Here is an 18,112-nt window from a genome sequence, read left to right as displayed (position 1 = left end):
AGATGTAAACTCGGAATTCTGAATTTTTTTCTCTGAATAGCATGATATAAACTCACAATTCTCAGAATTGTGAGACTTTTTTTCTAAGAATGGTTGGTTTATATCTCACTTTTTCAGAATTACGTGATATAAAGTCAGAATTGCGAGATAAACTAGCAATTTTGAGAATTCTCAGAAATAAACTCACAATTCTGAGAAATAAACTCAATTCTGAGAAATAAACTCACAATTCTAAGAAATAAACTCACAATTCTGAGAAATATGCTCACAATTCTAAGAAATAAACTCACAATTCTGAGAAATAAACTCTCAATTCTAAGAAATAAACTCACAATTCTGAGAAATAAACTCACAATTCTAAGAAATAAACTCAATTCTGAGAAATAAACTCACAATTCTGAGAAATATGCTTACAATTCTAAGAAATAAACTCACAATTCTGAGAAATATGCTTACAATTCTAAGAAATAAGGTCAATTCTAAGAAATAAACTCACAATTCTGAGAAATAAACTTGCAATTCTGAGAAATAAGCTCAATTCTAAGAAATAAACTTGCAATTCTGAGAAATAAAGTTAGAATTGCGACATAAACTCACAGCTCTGACTTTTTTTCTCAGAATTGTGAGTATCTCCAATTGTGACTTTTCTTAGAATGTTTCTCAGAACTCGCAATTCTGAGAATGTATTCTTTTTCCCCCTCAAAATTGGACTTTATAACTTGCAATTGTAAGTTCATATCTTGAAAAAAGTCGCAATTTATCTTGTATTTCGGACTTCGTTTCTCACAATTCTGAGTTAGTATTGCACAATTGTAAAAAAAGTCAGAATTGTGACACTATATCTCACAGTTCTGAGTTATACCTTGCAATTGTGAGTTTATATCTCACAAGTCTGACGTTATAACTCACAATAGTAAGTTAATATAACACAATTTCTGAGAAAAAGGTCAGAATTATGACTTTATATCTCACAATACTGGCGTTATAACTCTCAATTGCAAATTTATTTCACCCAAACAATCTGACTTTGTAACTCACAATTGCAAGTTTATATCACAATTCTGAGGAAAAAAGTAAGAATTTTTATTTTAAATTCAGTGGCAGAAACAGGCTTCTATATTAAACAGATTATTTAAGCATATTTTACAAGAAAATACTATTATTTCTACTTCAAAATTCAAAAGTGTTATGTAATTAAAATTATTTCTGAAATTTCTGAGTGAAAAATTGTAAAGATTACATCAATTATTTTTTGTCTAAATGGTTCGATAAAGAACCTTTAACATCTGAATAACCTTTCTGTTTCACAAAAGGTTCTTTGTGGCAGTTCTTCAGATTATAAAGAGATAAGAAAGAGATGGTTCTTTAAAGAACCTTAGACTGAATGAACCAAAAATGGTTCTTCTATGGCATCACTGTCAAGAACCTTTTAAAGCACCTTTATTTTTTTTCTACAGTTTTTGTAACACTGAATTAAAAGTGAAATTTTGAAGTAAAAAATTGCATTTTCTTGTAAACGTAGTAGGTTTATTTACTTGTACTTAAAACAAAACAAAAATGTGTGTCTCCCTGTAATTTAATCAGTAAAGCATGCTATTAGCAAGGTCAAAGGTTCGATTCCCAGGCAAACCAAAACATTACTTTACCTTGAATTCAATGTAAGTTGCTTTTTAATAAAGCATCTGCCAAATGAATGTGAAAAGTTTGTGATGCCACCTGCCAAAATTGGCCATGATACATCAATCCAGGCCTATTTTTCTGACAGGAAAGGGAAAGTACGCCCACAGTCGGCATGTTTGGGTGGCGATGTAGTTTTTCTCTCGGGGTGTGGATTAACTCGGGTTTGTCTTATAAGCCATGTCCTTGAAGAACAATGATTTACAAGATGGCCTGTGCATCCACGCCATTGTAGAGACAAGGCTGGAAGAAAATGCTTGCCAATGAGAAAGCCATTGCTCTTGTTCCTTATCTGACACATCGTCCATTATTAATGGAATACTGAATTAGGATGGCTCAGGAGAGATTGTAATGGAGTGAGAGATGGAGAGAAAGCATGTCGATGAGACTGACGTCGTATACAGTGTAACTGGATCTCTAATTTCTTGTTTATCACCTGGAGACGATGCAGTTTCCATTGCATTAAGATAAATCATAGCAGTGCCCTTTCTAAAGACCAGGTTTAAGAATGAATATTTTTAGGCGGCCATGTGCTTATATGTGACCCTGGACCACAAAACTAGTCTTAAGTAGCACGAGTTTACACTCTTAAAAATAAAGGTGCTTTAAAAGGTTCTTCAAGCGACACCATAGAACCATTTTTGGTTCCACAAAGAACCATTCAGTCAAAGGTTCTTTAAAGAACCAACTTTTCTTACCTTTTTATAATCTGAAGAACCTTCTTTTGCCACAAAGAAGCTTTTGTGAAACAGAAAGGTTCTTCGGATGTTTAAGGTTCTTTATGGAACCATTTAGACAAAAAAGGTTCTTCAATGGCATCGTGAATTTTAAGAGTGTATTTGTAGCTATAGCCAAAAATACATTGTATAGGTCAAAATTATTGATTATTTTTATGTCCAAACCTACCATAAAAGTATTAAAACTTAGTTTTGCATTAGTAATATGCATTGCTAAGAACTTCATTTGGACAAGCAATTTTCGATTTTAAGCCAATTTTTGAGTATGTTGTGTATTTAAATAGATTTTTTGAGTCTTTTGTGATCCTTGTAAAGATTTAAAGCACAATATAAATCTAGATAAAAGAAATAAAATATTTGCAATAGATGCAATAAGATTTTTTTAATAAAAGTCTTGTTTTCTTACCAATGCTTAATTTTTAAAATAAAAAAATACACTAAAGACTGTAATATTGTAAAAAAAAAAGTATTTTATTATGAATGTTTTTATTTTTAATATATTATTATACTATTTTATAATTTTTATTATATTTTAAGATATTTATTTCTGTGATGGAGAGATGAATTTACAGTTTTGTTGCTCAATATTTTTGTGGAAACCCTGATTATTTGATGAATAGAAAGTTCAAATAGAACTGCATTTGTTTGAAATAGAAATCTTTGTAACATTATAAATGTCTTTAGTCACTTTGATCAGTTTAATGCATCCTTGCAGAAAAAAACATTAATTTCTTTCAAAAAGAAAGACAAATTCGACTGTCTCCAATCTTTGAAATGGCACTGCATTTAAAAACATTTGTAAACTGATGAATGCAGTGATTCATATATTGTCTGCTGCTTTGAGCTCAGTATGTTGAAGGTTTAATTCAGAAAGTGACGTCAAATTCTGGGAAATAAAATGGTTGTTGCATTTTTAATCCAGTTTTGTATAAAAATATCTAGGCTCTTCTCAGTACAATCATTCTGAGTGCACGATATGAAAAAGATGTAGTAGGTGATCCAGGTATTGGATGTGCATAAAAACACTATATAATACAGAAACAGTGAACAATCCATTCTGAACACAGCTCATTTAATTGACGTGTTTGGACAAGGTCATTTGTGACCTACAAATTTAACCGTTACTATTAGTAAATGTCAAGTTTAACAAGAGTGCTTTAAATTACCAGCACGTCACTCCAGGGTGCAAAGAGATGGACAGCAACCCTTCGGATACAGGTCACAGAAGTATATAAAACTTCAGTGGTTCATTAAAACTGAGTGGAGGTGTTTGAACGGTGTACACTGTGTTGCCACACTCTCTGGGGAGAGTGTGTGATATTTTTACTCCAACTTCTAAAAAATATTTCATTATTTTGCCTTAGATGGTGACGGATCCACAAACGACATGCTCACAATTATTTTAGCTGACGCTTACTACACTCACAAAATAAAAGCATAATTCATTTTTTATGCACTGCACTCCATGCTGTGTTTTATGGGCATGAAACATTAAATATCTGGCGAGTCATGAAGCAAAAATAGTTCTGAACTCTCTGCTTGTACCCGACGGTAGATTTCAGCTACATTGACATCAGTCTGCTAAACACATCATGGGCTTGACCTCAGAGTCCTCACACATTATGAAATTGCAATGACAAACTTTGCTGAAGGCTTCTGTGTTGCTTTTACATTTAGATTCAGATTCCTTTCTGAAGCATCGTTTTCACATACCTTATGTCATGAATACATGACCTTATCTGTCATTTTATGTTTATGTGCATTTGTAAGCTTTGCGTTATTAAGATTTTCTTAGAAATGTTCATTTTTTTCCCCCCTAAGATACAGTATGTGGCTCTTTCTGAGCATAATTGGCATTTGAGGAGTCTTGACGATTTTCTTTTGAGGCGTTTCCAGTGTGATAGTGAAAGTGTGAGACATGGCAGTTTGAGGTTTCCTCACAAATGATTCTTTTATAACAGCTTCTATAGAAAGAACCGAAATAAAAAAATAAATAAGAGAGAGAGCTATAAAGGATGATGCAGGGAGTGGGAATCTTAATACCATATGTGCTCCATATAGGCTGACCTATTTCCACTGCAATAGATTTGTCTTTTTTCTTGCCATGCAGCATATATGCAAATTTGAACATGCTTTTTAGTTCATCCAGATTCAGATTCTGTTCAAAGTTTTTTTTTTTTTTTTTTTGCTATCAAATTTTTATTGAGGTTTTGAAATTGTGACAGACCATACATAAACAATACAACCTAGACAACCAATCAGCATATAACAATGAGTATAAAACAAAACAAAAATACCTGAAAATTAAATAAATAAGAAAAAAACTGCAATAATTCCAGGTAATATTCTTAAATCAAATGACAGAAATATGTAAAAAAAAAAAAGAAAGGTAATTAAATCCACAAAATAAACCGTACAGAAATACATGTATAAATGAACAGATAATAAGAACCATAAATAATAATAATCAATCTTAACATTGAAAGAGGTCTATAACAGTCAAAGAACCGACCAAAATAGCCCAAACAGCGAACATTAAACAGCTTCAAAACAAAGACAAATGAAGATTAAGAATCAAAGGGAAAGAGAGAAAAAAAAGATTCTGTTCAAAGTTATTTATTTCCCAAAGTGTTGTCTTGTACTTAAAATCATAATACTTAAAACTTTGAAATGATTTATATTGTAGTATATCTGGGAGTCAAGCCCAAAAATAATCGATTCTGAGGCGTTGAGAATCAAGAGTCTGCTCCACAAAGGAATCGATTCTGAGGCGTTGAGAATCAAGAGTCGACTCCACAAAGGAATCGATTCTGAGGCGGTGAGAATCAAGAGTCGACTCCACAAAGGAATCGATTCTGAGGCGTTGAGAATCAAGAGTCGACTCCACAAAGGAATCGATTCTGAGGCGTTGAGAATCAAGAGTCGACTCCACAAAGGAATCGATTCTGAGGCGGTGAGAATCAAGAGTCGACTCCACAAAGGAATCGATTCTGAGGCGGTGAGAATCAAGAGTCGACTCCACAAAGGAATCGATTCTGAGGCGTTGAGAATCAAGAGTCGACTCCACAAAGGAATCGATTCTGAGGCGTTGAGAATCAAGAGTCGACTCCACAAAGGAATCGATTCTGAGGCGTTGAGAATCAAGAGTCGACTCCACAAAGGAATCGATTCTGAGGCGTTGAGAATCAAGAGTCGACTCCACAAAGGAATCGATTCTGAGGCGTTGAGAATCAAGAGTCGACTCCACAAAGGAATCGATTCTGAGGCGTTGAGAATCAAGAGTCGACTCCACAAAGGAATCGATTCTGAGGCGTTGAGAATCAAGAGTCGACTCCACAAAGGAATCGATTCTGAGGCGTTGAGAATCAAGAGTCGACTCCACAAAGGAATCGAGTCTGAGGCGTTGAGAATCAAGAGTCGACTCCACAAAGGAATCGATTCTGAGGCGTTGAGAATCAAGAGTCGACTCCACAAAGGAATCGATTCTGAGGCGTTGAGAATCAAGAGTCGACTCCACAAAGGAATCGATTCTGAGGCGTTGAGAATCAAGAGTCGACTCCACAAAGGAATCGATTCTGAGGCGTTGAGAATCAAGAGTCGACTCCACAAAGGAATCGATTCTGAGGCGTTGAGAATCAAGAGTCGACTCCACAAAGGAATCGATTCTGAGGCGGTGAGAATCAAGAGTCGACTCCACAAAGGAATCGATTCTGAGGCAGTGAGAATCAAGAGTCGACTCCACAAAGGAATCGATTCTGAGGCGTTGAGAATCAAGAGTCAACTCCACAAAGGAATCGATTCTGAGGCGTTGAGAATCAAGAGTCGACTCAACAAAGGAATCGATTCTGAGGTGTTGAGAATCAAGAGTCAACTCCACAAAGGAATCGATTCTGAGGCGTTGAGAATCAAGAGTCGACTCCACAAATGAATCGATTCTGAGGCGGTGAGAATCAAGAGTCGACTCCACAAAGAAATCGATTCTGAGGCGGTGAGAATCAAGAGTCGACTCCACAAAGGAATCGATTCTGAGGCGGTGAGAATCAAGAGTCGACTCAACAAAGGAATCGATTCTGAGGCGGTGAGAATCAAGAGTCGACTCAACAAAGGAATCGATTCTGAGGCATTGAGAATCAGGAGTCGACTCCGCAAAGGAATCAAGAGTCAACTCCACAGAGGAATCGACTCTACTGAATCTGTGATGATTTTGATTCATCGTGACTTTGACTCATTTGATTCTGTTCACCAAATGGATTCCTTTAGATTTGTTTGCTGTTTAATTCGGTGAATCTTTCTGATGTTACATCATTAAAACAGTAGGTGGCGATAAGTGAGCGACTGAATATAATGAACGAGTCACAAAGGGATTAATTCAATACCATTTGTCCTTCACAAGCGAAATATCCAAATAACAGGCAGACTGAGCCTCATAAACGAAGCTGAAGTTAACATTTGCTTTAATTTATACGTTTATGTGCAAAATTACAAAACATTTGATTTAATATAGCCTATATATTTTCTTTTATCCACCTTTTTCTTCAGCGCGGAAATAAGCTTATGTGCTAGACTTCCGGTTTATTCGACGCAAAGAATAACAACGTGCAGTAAACAGTAAAACTGTAAAACAATTAAAAAAATATGGCAATATCAAGCAACAGAACGAGCTTAAATTTGCTGGATGTGGATCCAAACCCATAAAGTTTACAAATGGCCACTGAAGGACAGAGTTCTTCTACTATGCATTTGTGAGTAGATGTTAGATGGAAATCATGTTTATATTAAATGTTTATACAGGTCATAGTCTGTATATGATGCTGTAAGATCTGTACTGTATCTGTTAATTTAATGTTAAACTGTGGAAAAAACGTGTGGAAGCTGCTAAATCATATGAAGAAGGACTTAGTAAGCAGGAAAGAGCACAATTTTTGACAAACTAAAGTTCAAAAGTGGTAAAGATACATACGAGCAGTATTTATTAAGATATTAGCCTAATATTTGTAGTAAAGCCCTAAACATGACAATAATTGATCATGTTCCAAGAGCAATAATCATCAAAATATTCAAGTTTTGTTTGGTTTAGTGGCATTGTTTACATTCAGTGCTGCTAATATGGCCATTCAAAAGATTTGAAAGATTCTAGAAAAGCACTACATTTAAATGCATTACAAGGCTACTGACAGTTCAGCTATTTCATTTGTAAAACAAAGGAGAGACAATAGAATACAAACAGAATAATAAAAGCGAGAAGCCACAAGAGTCACGCCACCAATCAGCAGGCTTTTGGCTTGACGCTCTGTACGAATGTGATTCTTTAGTTAATCTAATCATCTTATAATAGAAAAGAGAGTAAGTTAATTACTTATGTTTTCTCTGGACTTCTCACCACTGGAGCAGAGAGAGAGAAAGATAGATAGAGCAGCCAGGGAGAAGATGGAGTACAAGAGGTCTGCTGCCTTTTCCAGTTGGCATGAGACGAAATGGCTAATGACAGGGAGCACCGGCAGCAGCTCCAGCAGATTTCTGGCAAGATATTTACATGACTTGATGCCAACTTACACTTATTAAAGTAACATTGCATGGACCAGTGGCCACGTATTCCTGGCACCATCCAACCAGGAAAAAAAGTGTTGACTCTTGTTGTCTGTAGCTCAACTGGCATAGTGCGAGCAATGCAAAGGTCATGGCTTTGGTTCACAGATAAGCTATGTAAGCGGTTTTGGACATGAATATGAAAATTAGAAAAGAAATGCAATCTATTGTCTGTTTAAAGACATTCTGTAGTGCTAAAGTGGTAGATCTTAACAAAATCTCCTGATTGGTTCCTATGTTGATCAACAGTAGGCAGATCAAGCGTTTTCCGTGCCAGGAGATGAGGAATATAAGGGAAATATGCCAGTGCCTGAATGCCAAGATGATGCCGCAGCCAACATGACACACTTGTGTCCAATGCTTTTCTACATTTAAACTAGATTATAAAAGCATCTTTATGTTTCTGCTAGAGTTTCAGTGAAAAGAGCAAATATCAAAGTACATAAGACACTGTGGCATTTATGAAAGCATCCAAGACCCTTGATACAGATGCATGTGACATATGTATAATTTCAGTGAACACTCTTGAAAATGACCCTGTGGTCAGTCAGAACATTTGACCTCATGACCCGTTTTACTTCAGTGATCAAATTTATATTTAGAAGATGTAGGCTGTGCTTCATTTTATCCATTATGAATTGCATTTAGAACGTGAATAAGGTTGTTTTGTTGACTTTAAATGGACAGTTTTGCCAAAAAAATGTGTGCTGTCAGAATGAGAGTTCAAAAAGCTGATAAAACATCACAATAATTCACAAGCACTACACATGACTCCAGTCCATCAATTAATTTTTAACAACTGCTTTTCACTTCACAAGATTGACTGGATTAACTGTGGATTGTTGTGTTTTTATCAGCTATTTGGACTCTCATTCTGATGGCACCCATGCACTGCAGAGGATCCATTGGTGAGCAAGAGATCTGTTCTTATGAAGAAACAAACTCATCTACATCTTAGGAGTTAATTCTCAGCAAATTCCTTTACATTTCCTGTATTATTTTTAGAAGTTGCAATGAATTTGTAATGTAATTCTCAATACATATCTTCTAAGATATGTCTATCGTTTTTCTCTTTCTATTTTGTGAGCTTTGAGTAACCTGAGTCCTTGAATTGATGAGTCAGTTTCTGAGAATGAGTCTAGATATATTGCCTGCCATGCAATACTTGCTCGATTATTGCCTTCAAATAGAAACAGAATGAAATGCAGAGATGTACATGTGATGTCATTTAAAAATTCTGTTTATTCATTCAACAATATACAGTTGAGGTCAAAAGTTTACATACACCTTGCATAATCTGCAAAATGTAAATTATTTTATCAAAATAAGAGGGATCAGACAAAATGCATGTTATTATTTAGCACTGACCTGAATAAGACATTTCACATAAAAGATGTTTACATATAGTCCACAAGAGAAAATAGTAGTTGAATTTATAAAAATCATTCAAAAGTTTTTCATTCTGTGAAAGTTGTTCATGAGTCCATTGTTTGTCCTGAACAGTTAAACTGCCCGCTGTTCTTCAGAAAAATCCTTTAGGTCACACAAATTCTTTGGTCTTTCAGCATTTTTGTGTATTTGAACAAAAAGAGGGACTTATATGCAACTATTACAGAAGGTTCAAACGCTCACTGATGCTTCAGAAGGAAACTCAATGCATTAAGGGAAGTGAAAACCTTTTGAATTTGAAGATCAGGTAAATTGAACTTAATTTGTCTTCTGAGAAACATGTAAGTATCTTCTGTAGCTTCTGTAGGGCAGTACTAAATTGAAAAAAAAAAAAAAAAATTTGGCAAAATAAGAAAAATGTACACATCTTCATTCTGTTCAAAAGTTTACACCCCCATCCACTCCATCATTTTTCCTTCTGGAGCATCAGTGAGCATTTGAACCTTCTGTAATAGTCCCTCAGTTGTCCTCAGTGTGAAAATATGGAACTTAAAATCATACAATCATTGTTAGAAAGGGTTCAAATACACAAAAAAGTTGAAAAACCAAAGAATTTGTTGGACCTGAGGGATTTTTCTGAAGAACAGCAGGCAGTTTAACTGTTCTGGACAAACAAGGGACTATCACTAAACAAAAAAACACAGCTGTGGATCATTCAGTTAACAACACAGTATTAAGAATCAAGTGTATGTAAACTTTTGAACAGGGTCATTTTTACTAACACAAAGCATTTTTCATCTCTTTTCCAGGCTTTAAATAAGAGCTACACTTCCTGTTTAGAGGCGAGCACCTCATCCCTCCAACAGCCATGGCTGACGATGCCGACATGCGCAACGAGCTGTCAGACATGCAGGCCAGAGCCGATCAATTGGGCGATGAGGTAAGTACACCTTCAACATGCATGGGAGATGCAGTTCTAAAAATAAACCCTAAATACGACAGCATCTGTTTATAAATAGACCCGTCCCAGCGTGAAGGAGAAATGAACACACCATGACTTCCAGACGTGCAGTAGAAGACAGAAACACTCTAAAGAGCACCTCTGAATTAATAAATCCGTTTTGTGCAAAATGTAGCGGCTCTATATTAAGACTGCTCATCTATTTGTCATGGCGCAGTGGAAGCTGCTTGGTTACCAGGCAGAAGCAGTGGTGATCAGTGAGAGGTTCTCCACTCGTTTCAGACAGAAACAGCCTCCCTCACAGCATCTGCTCAGTGGGGGTTCTGCACTGGCTTTGATAGACCTTTAATAACACTGCTCTCCTGCTGAACACTCAGAACTTTGACACACAACTCCATGTGGGAGGGTTAACTTAGGTGATTGACCATGTCGTCAGAAGTCTAGTGTGTTATTAACAAGGCCAGTGCACATATGTCCATGACTATTTTACTAGGTTAAATACTGACAAAAAAGTATGGAAGCCCGTTTCCACCACTGATTAAAAAATAAAAAAAGCTTATTGCGACTTATCTCACAATTTTGACTTTTGTCTCAGCATTGTGAGATATTATATATTTATCGCAATTGTGTGTTTGTATCTCACCCTTCTGAGAAAAAAAGTCAGAATTGTGAGTTTTTATGACACAATTCCCAGGAAAAAAAAGTCAGAATTGTGAGATAAGAAGTCGTAATTATCTTTTTTATTCAGTACCGGAAACTGACTTTCATGAAAAAGGGATAGTTCACCCAGAAATAAATATTGTGTTAATTACTCACCCTTATGTTGTTCCAAACCTGTATGTAACAAAATTAGATATTTTTAAGGATGTTGTCCATGATATACTAGTCAGTGAATTCCAAATTATATTATATATACATATAATAACTTAAAAAAAATGAAAATCATTCAACAAAAATTAAAATGAGAAATGTCAGCATGGCATCTAACTTAAAAAAGGAGGTTCATGTTGTTTGAATTTTTACATAAATATTATTATACAGAATGACAATGTAACATTAGTTCAACCAAATTTAGACATTTTATTCTCCAAAAAAACTTATTTGAAACCTTAAAAGTAGACAATTTACTTACATTCAATGTGCTTTCTATGGACATGAAATCATTTTTGTAAATTATTGTAACAATTAGTGCTGTCAGTCGATTAAAATATATATGTGTGTGTGTGTGTGTGTGTGTGTGTGTGTGTGTGTGTGTCAATTTGATCTTTAAATTATTGTAGAAACAACATAAAGATTACAACATATTTTTCCCATAATATTTAACCATTGACTATAGCAATTTGACATTACATTATAATTGATAGCTATCAAATTTAACAACTAATTTAAGTGAACTTAAAACAGTCTTCACATAAACCCATTATTTACCTGTGCCCTTCAGCAAAAAGGAAATATAGAGAAATTGTTAAAAGTTATTGATTTCCTTTTTCCTTTCATTCTTTGTGTAACAGACATCACAGCAGCTAGGTTATTTGGCTGCTATTACTTTAAGAGCTGCCCCCGCTGAATGTGACGCAAATCTGACACGCATGCTCATAGTTTCATTCGCGTTTTAATATGAAAAGATTCAGGCTAAATATTGATTGCCTTCATTAACACGCTATTTTTGACAGCACCAGTAACAATACAATACAAGCTTTTTGTAAAAAAAAAAAAAACGTATCTTATTTGATTTTTCTCACAATGAAATGGCATCAATAAACGAGCAGATCATAATGTGAGATACAAATTGACTTGCCAACTAGTTGACTGTTTTTCTGAATGACTTGTCAATGACTAGTCATTTCCATGGAACATGAGGCAGTATTAACACTGAAAAATGACACCCTTCACCTTCAAAGCCTCACAATGACGAGGTGGTTTATGGTTCCATATGATCTATGGTATGACTCTTGATGATAGCTCTCGAAAAAGAAAATCAAGATCTCAATAATGATCTTTAATCCCAGTCTGCTATTGAGCGTCCTGTGGCGCGGCACAGTCATATTTTTTCAGCTCAGATATATACAGTGGACTGGAATGGGAGAGCTTTAAATATTCATGAGTGGATAATGCTATCTTGAGCTTTCTTTGAAGGAACAGGAAGGAAAGGAGGGGGGAAAGAAATGGCTGTACATTCAGCTCAGTCTGAACTTGGCAGCCATTAGTAACATGCTGTCGGAACTGACATTATGAACATTATGGCCTTGTACCAACTGTGAAACTTGACACACAGAAGTCAGATAACAACATGGAAAACCAAACAACAAGCAGGAACATATTAGCTGTTGTGTGAATTGGGGGTAATAATAAATGTGTTTTTCTTTCTACAGTCTTTGGAAAGTACTCGCCGCATGCTGCAGCTGGTCGAAGAGGTAAGATATTGACTTAATTGAATAAAAATGGCACTCAGTGCTATTGTCAATGTGTAATTTCACATTATTTATATATACAGTATTTATGTAGAGAGAGAGAGAGAGATTAAAGTCATATACAGTTGAAGTCAAAAGTTTACATACACCTTGCAGAATCTGCAAAATGTTAATTATTTTACCAAAATAAGAGGGATCATGCAAAATGCATGTTATTTATTATTTATTACTGAACTGATTAAGACACTTTGCATGAAATAGGTTTACATATAGTCCACAAGAGAAAATAATACTTGCATTTATAAAAATGACCCTGTTCAAAAGTTTACAAACACTTGTTTCCTAATACTGTACTCCTACCTAAATGATCCACAGATGTTTTTTTTTTGTTTGTTTAGTGATAGTTGTTCATGAGTAGGTTCAAACGCTCACTGATGATCCAGAAGGAAACACAATGCATTAAAGGAACACTCCACTTTTTTTTGGAAATAGGCTCATTCTCCAACTTCCCCCGAGTTAATAAATTGAGTTTTACCGTTTTGAAATCCATTCAGCCGTTCTCCTGTTCTGGCGATATCGCTTTTAGCATAGCTTAGCATAGATCATTGAATCCTATGAGACCAATATAGCATCGCATTCAAAAATGACCAACGAGTTTCGATATTTTTCCTATTTAAAACTTGACGAGCTCTTCTGTAGTTATGTCGTGTACTAATACCGGTGGAAAATGTAAAGCTGCGATTTTCTAGGCCGATAAGATTAGGAACTTCACTTCCATTCCGGCGTAATAGTCAAGGAAGTTTGCTGCCGAAACAGGCGCAGTAATATTACGCAGCGCCTGAAATTAGTAGAAACTCGTTGGTCATTTTTGAACGTGATGCTACTGGTCTAATAGGATTCAATGATCTATGCTAAGCTATGCTAAAAGTGATATCGCCAGAACAGGAAAACGGCTGAATGGATTTCAAAACGGTAAAACTCAACTTATTAACTCGGGGGAAGTTGAAGAATGAGCCTATTTCCAAATAAAGTGGAGTGTTCCTTTAAGAGCCAGGGTGTAAACTTTTGAACCAAATGAAGATGTGTATATGTTTCTTATTTTGCATAAATATCTTTTTTTGTTCATTTAGCACTGCCCTTCAGAAGCTACAGAAGATATTTAGATGTTTCCCAGAAGACAAAATAAGTTAAATTTACCCTTCAAAACTGAAAAACCTTTACATTCTTAATGCATCGTGTTTCCTTTTGAAGTATCAGTGAGAGTTTGAACCTTCTATAATAGTTGCACATGAGCCGCTCAGTTGTCCTCAATGTTAAAAGATGGATCTCAAAATCATACAGTCATTGTTGAAAAGGGTTCAAATACACAATAAAGGTGAAAATCAAAGAATTTGTGGGACCAGAAATTTTTTTTCTGAGGAACAGCTGGCAACTGTTCAGGACAAACAAGGGACACAGCTGTGGAGCATTCAGGTAACAACACAGTATTAAAAATCAAGTGTATGTAAACTTTTGAACGGGGTCGTTTTTATAAATCCAACTATTATTTTCTCTTGTGGAGAATATGTAAACATATGTAAAATATCTTATTCAGGTCAGTACTAAATAAAATATAGCATGCTTTTTATATCATCCCTCTTATTTTGCTAAAATAATTAATATTTTGCAGATTCTGCAAGGTGTATGTAAACTTAAACTTCAACTGTATCTGGAAATTACACACTGTGATCACTAGGAGAGATTCTTGCTCATCAAAATCAGCTGTTTTTGCGAAGAGTTTGGTGCGCTGCTTGTTTTCATGGCCGCTGAAGGTCAGAAATGGAGACGGTGAAATAGCACCGAATTTCCGCTGTGTGATAAAAATCAATAATGATTTCAGAGAAACTCCATCTATGTGTAACTGATAAGGCAGCGGCGAGACACAGGAGAGAAAACGAGCATTTCTAGTGTCTAATAGGGATCAAACACTCCTGACTCCACATGTGGAGATGAAAAGATGGTGTTTAGAAAATATAATGGTTGCTTTGGCTTATAAAGATCAGAAACCTAAGATATAGCGACAGTCATATTGTTTATTTGGTATATTGTTAAATGTTTTCTTCACCAACGCTGTATTACTTGATCGGAAATACGATCAAAACAGTAATACTGTAAAATATTATTACAATAATTTTTAAATAAGTTCTTACATTACATTAATTGGTAACAATGGTTGTGGTGCTTAATGTTAATGTGAAAGCAGTGATATATATTTTTCAGGATTTTTTTTTTTTTTTTTTTTTTGATGAATAGAACGAACAATCTTTATTTTAAAATAGTTTTTTACCAACAATTTAAAAATATTTGCTGTATTTTTAACAATTAATTTAATGCACCCTTGCTGAATAAAATTATTCATTACTTTAAAAATTAAAAATACAGACCCTAGAAGTGGGTGATATTACCAAAATCTTGTATCATGATATGAGTAATTTTGTTTCACAGTAACAATATATATCACAATATAATTATTTTTGCTTTAAATAAGGTCTTTATGATATCAAATTTTTTGATACCATAGAAATTTCATAATTCTAATCACCAATGTCAATGTCACAAAAAACTAATACTGGCCAAAAAAAAAAGAAAGAAAAAAAAAACTCAAGTGAAGAACCCCTTAAGGTTCCTGCTCTGAAAAGGCTTTTTGCAGCCAAGATGCATAATATTTTTGGTCTCTGTATTTTAATGCTACTTAGAAAACAGGCTGGTACCAGGTGCTGTAAATTACATCTTGAAATTGGTTATCCAAACTTGTGAACAAATCATTCTCTCGCTTCATTTTTGCCATTGCTGGAAGAAAATTGCATACTCTGGCTGCTAATGAACTTCAAAGTTCAGCAGTGCTGAACAAATATAATGTTCCCATCTGCTACTTGCATCTGATTTCATATTAAACGCTTCCAGTTTCCATTATGCCATATGTCAGTTTGAGTAAATGCTGAGTAAATGCACATACCTGTTATTATAAGTATAAAATCAGTTGATCGAGTTGAGCTTGTAAGTGGGTATATTTGACTAAATATGTATTATATATGTTTTTTTCATTGCATGTAAAGATTCATCAGCAGTGCTCGATCATCTAGTTAAAATAAAGAGGTGATGTGGGATTCGGAGTAAGATAATCAGCTGTTTTATTTAGGTCAATAGAACCTGCACGTGCCTCAGAGAACGACTCGCCATATTGCATACACATGCGTTCATACCTCCAGAGTTCAGTCGAGTGCTCTGTTTACAATTCTGATCTAATTTTAGCTTCATGCTGTCTGCCACCTCATTGCCTTCTTATAATTACCTGCCAACTGAATAAAGCGCTCTTGAAGAATTTCAATAGTTGTGATTGTGCTGTGCGCTACAGTCTGTCCTCTGCTGAAAAGATCTCTTATTCCCTGCTGTTCTTTTCTCTTTACTCTTATATCTGACCTAAATATGTGTGAATCTTCTTTCTGTTCACCTGTAGGCTTCTCTCATTTGTTTGTTATTTCCTCTTTTCTCTTGCTTTGCCATTCTTGATGGATTAGAGTAAAGATGCTGGTATCAGAACTTTGGTTATGCTGGATGAACAGGGAGGTAAGTTACGGGAAAAAAACACATTGTGGAATCATTTAATGAGGTTGTGCAGTAAGTCATTTTTATTTGCTTATTTTAACTCAACGTAATGCTTTGTCAGATGAGCTGTTTTGCAGATTAAACAAATGATTTAAACATCATTTATGATTATTAACATCTGGCCGTCATGTCAAAAGCGAAGTTTTGAGAGGTAAATTGAACGATCGATGTTGCTGGTAATGACAAACAGCTCTCCTCTTCACCAGATGAAATATATCTGTGTACAATCCCTGGGGCGATAGACTTTCCAGTTAACACTCATTGCTATTTTAGACTAATTAGACAAACACACTCCATTCCATGAACAGCATTGGGATTTTTATGAAAAATAAAGCAATAATTGATTTATCAACAATGTGACGCGGTTTAATAGAAACAGTCACGTCTCTATTGACAAATTAAGCCCTTATAATGCTTGAGGCTTTATTCGGTTTTATGTGGATAATAAGAAGTGTTGAGTTCCTTTCCACATGGAAGAGAAATTTTAATTAGTCTGTCAAAACAATATACAGTCCTTCTTCTCGTTGTGTTAAATTATGGATGTTGTGTTCCTCAGACTGCCTCAGGACAATCCATTTCCTACCTTAAATGATCCCGCCATCTTTCTTTCCTCCAGTTTTAGAGCAGAACAACAGCACGTCTCATAAAGCTGTGCTCTGATTGCTGAATGTAATGGTCTCCTATAGCTCAGGAGGCTTTCAGTTAGAAGTCCACTTTAGTAGACAGTAGACACATAAAGGGAGTGATAAGAATGTCCCTTTTTTTTAAACTAAAGAGCTACATAAGTCAGTTGTCTAACGCAAGGGCGCCATGATGGTAGCTCATTAATCACATTTTCAGCATTTTGAACCTACAACCTCTGGGTACCAGCCTACAGTGTTAACAACCCCTAAAGGTTTGGTACTCCATCTGTTTTATTTACAGATAGACTATGTCATGACATTAACCAAGTACAAACCAATTTCTTTGAGATCAGCTTCACTACCATTGGATCTTAAGTCCAAGACCCTAACCAGACATCCTGGTTGCTTTATTTTTGGGTTGTAGTTGTAGAAATTTGTTCTCCAATATGCATTCTCTTGTCTCATTAAGATAAAACTAATTTTCTTCTATTATTTATAATGGAATTGACATTTGCTACCAGGAGTGGGGTTCAAACCCACAAGGACATTTGTCTATTGGATCTTAAGTCCAAGACCTTAACCACTCAGACATCCTGGTTGCTTTTTTTTTATTATTGTAGTTGTAGAAATTTCTTCTCCGATATGCATTCTCTCATCTCATTAAGATAAAGCAGATATTCTGCTATTATTCATAATAGAATTGACATTTGCTGCCAGAAGTGGGATTTAAACCTACAAGGGCATTTGTCCATTCGACCATAAGTCTAATGCCTTAACCACTCAGCCATCCAGGTCACTTTGAGATTTTAAATCCCTCTGCATTCCTTTTAGAGCAGGGGTTTTCAACTCTGGCCCTCGAGGTCCACTTTCCTGCAGAGTTTAGCTCCAACCTTGAGAAACCCAGTTTTAGAGGAACTTCAGAACCAGTTTGTTGGTAACAGAACCACATTATTATATTCTACTTAAAAGTCACATTTATCTACCAGGAGTGGGGTTCGAACCCACGAGGACATTTGTCCATTGGATCTTAAGTCCAACGCCTTAACCACTCGGCCATCCTGGTTGTTAGTGCCCGGTGGTAGT

At 35.3% G+C, this 18,112-nt stretch overlaps 1 protein-coding gene and 1 non-coding gene across 2 annotated transcripts in view; one reads left to right on the top strand and one right to left on the bottom strand.

The window, feature by feature from the left end:
* snap25b (synaptosome associated protein 25b) overlaps nt 1-18,112 on the top strand; it is a 56,050-nt gene that overhangs the window by 18,795 nt on the left and 19,143 nt on the right. Inside the window, exons 2-4 of the mRNA XM_073826517.1 lie at nt 10,199-10,329; nt 12,723-12,764; nt 16,319-16,367. Of these exons, the coding sequence (XP_073682618.1) occupies nt 10,258-10,329; nt 12,723-12,764; nt 16,319-16,367 (163 nt within the window). The 5' untranslated portion in view covers nt 10,199-10,257. The remainder of the gene's footprint in view (nt 1-10,198; nt 10,330-12,722; nt 12,765-16,318; nt 16,368-18,112) is intronic.
* On the bottom strand, nt 18,010-18,092 carry trnal-uaa (transfer RNA leucine (anticodon UAA)). Its single transcript has one exon. It is a non-coding gene; the product is annotated as a tRNA-Leu (tRNA).

Source organism: Garra rufa, chromosome 21, assembly GCF_049309525.1.
Source record: "Garra rufa chromosome 21, GarRuf1.0, whole genome shotgun sequence".
Taxonomy (NCBI): domain Eukaryota; kingdom Metazoa; phylum Chordata; class Actinopteri; order Cypriniformes; family Cyprinidae; genus Garra; species Garra rufa.
The sequence above is the reverse complement of the archived record's forward strand: the minus strand, read 5'-3'. Positions and strand labels throughout refer to the sequence as shown.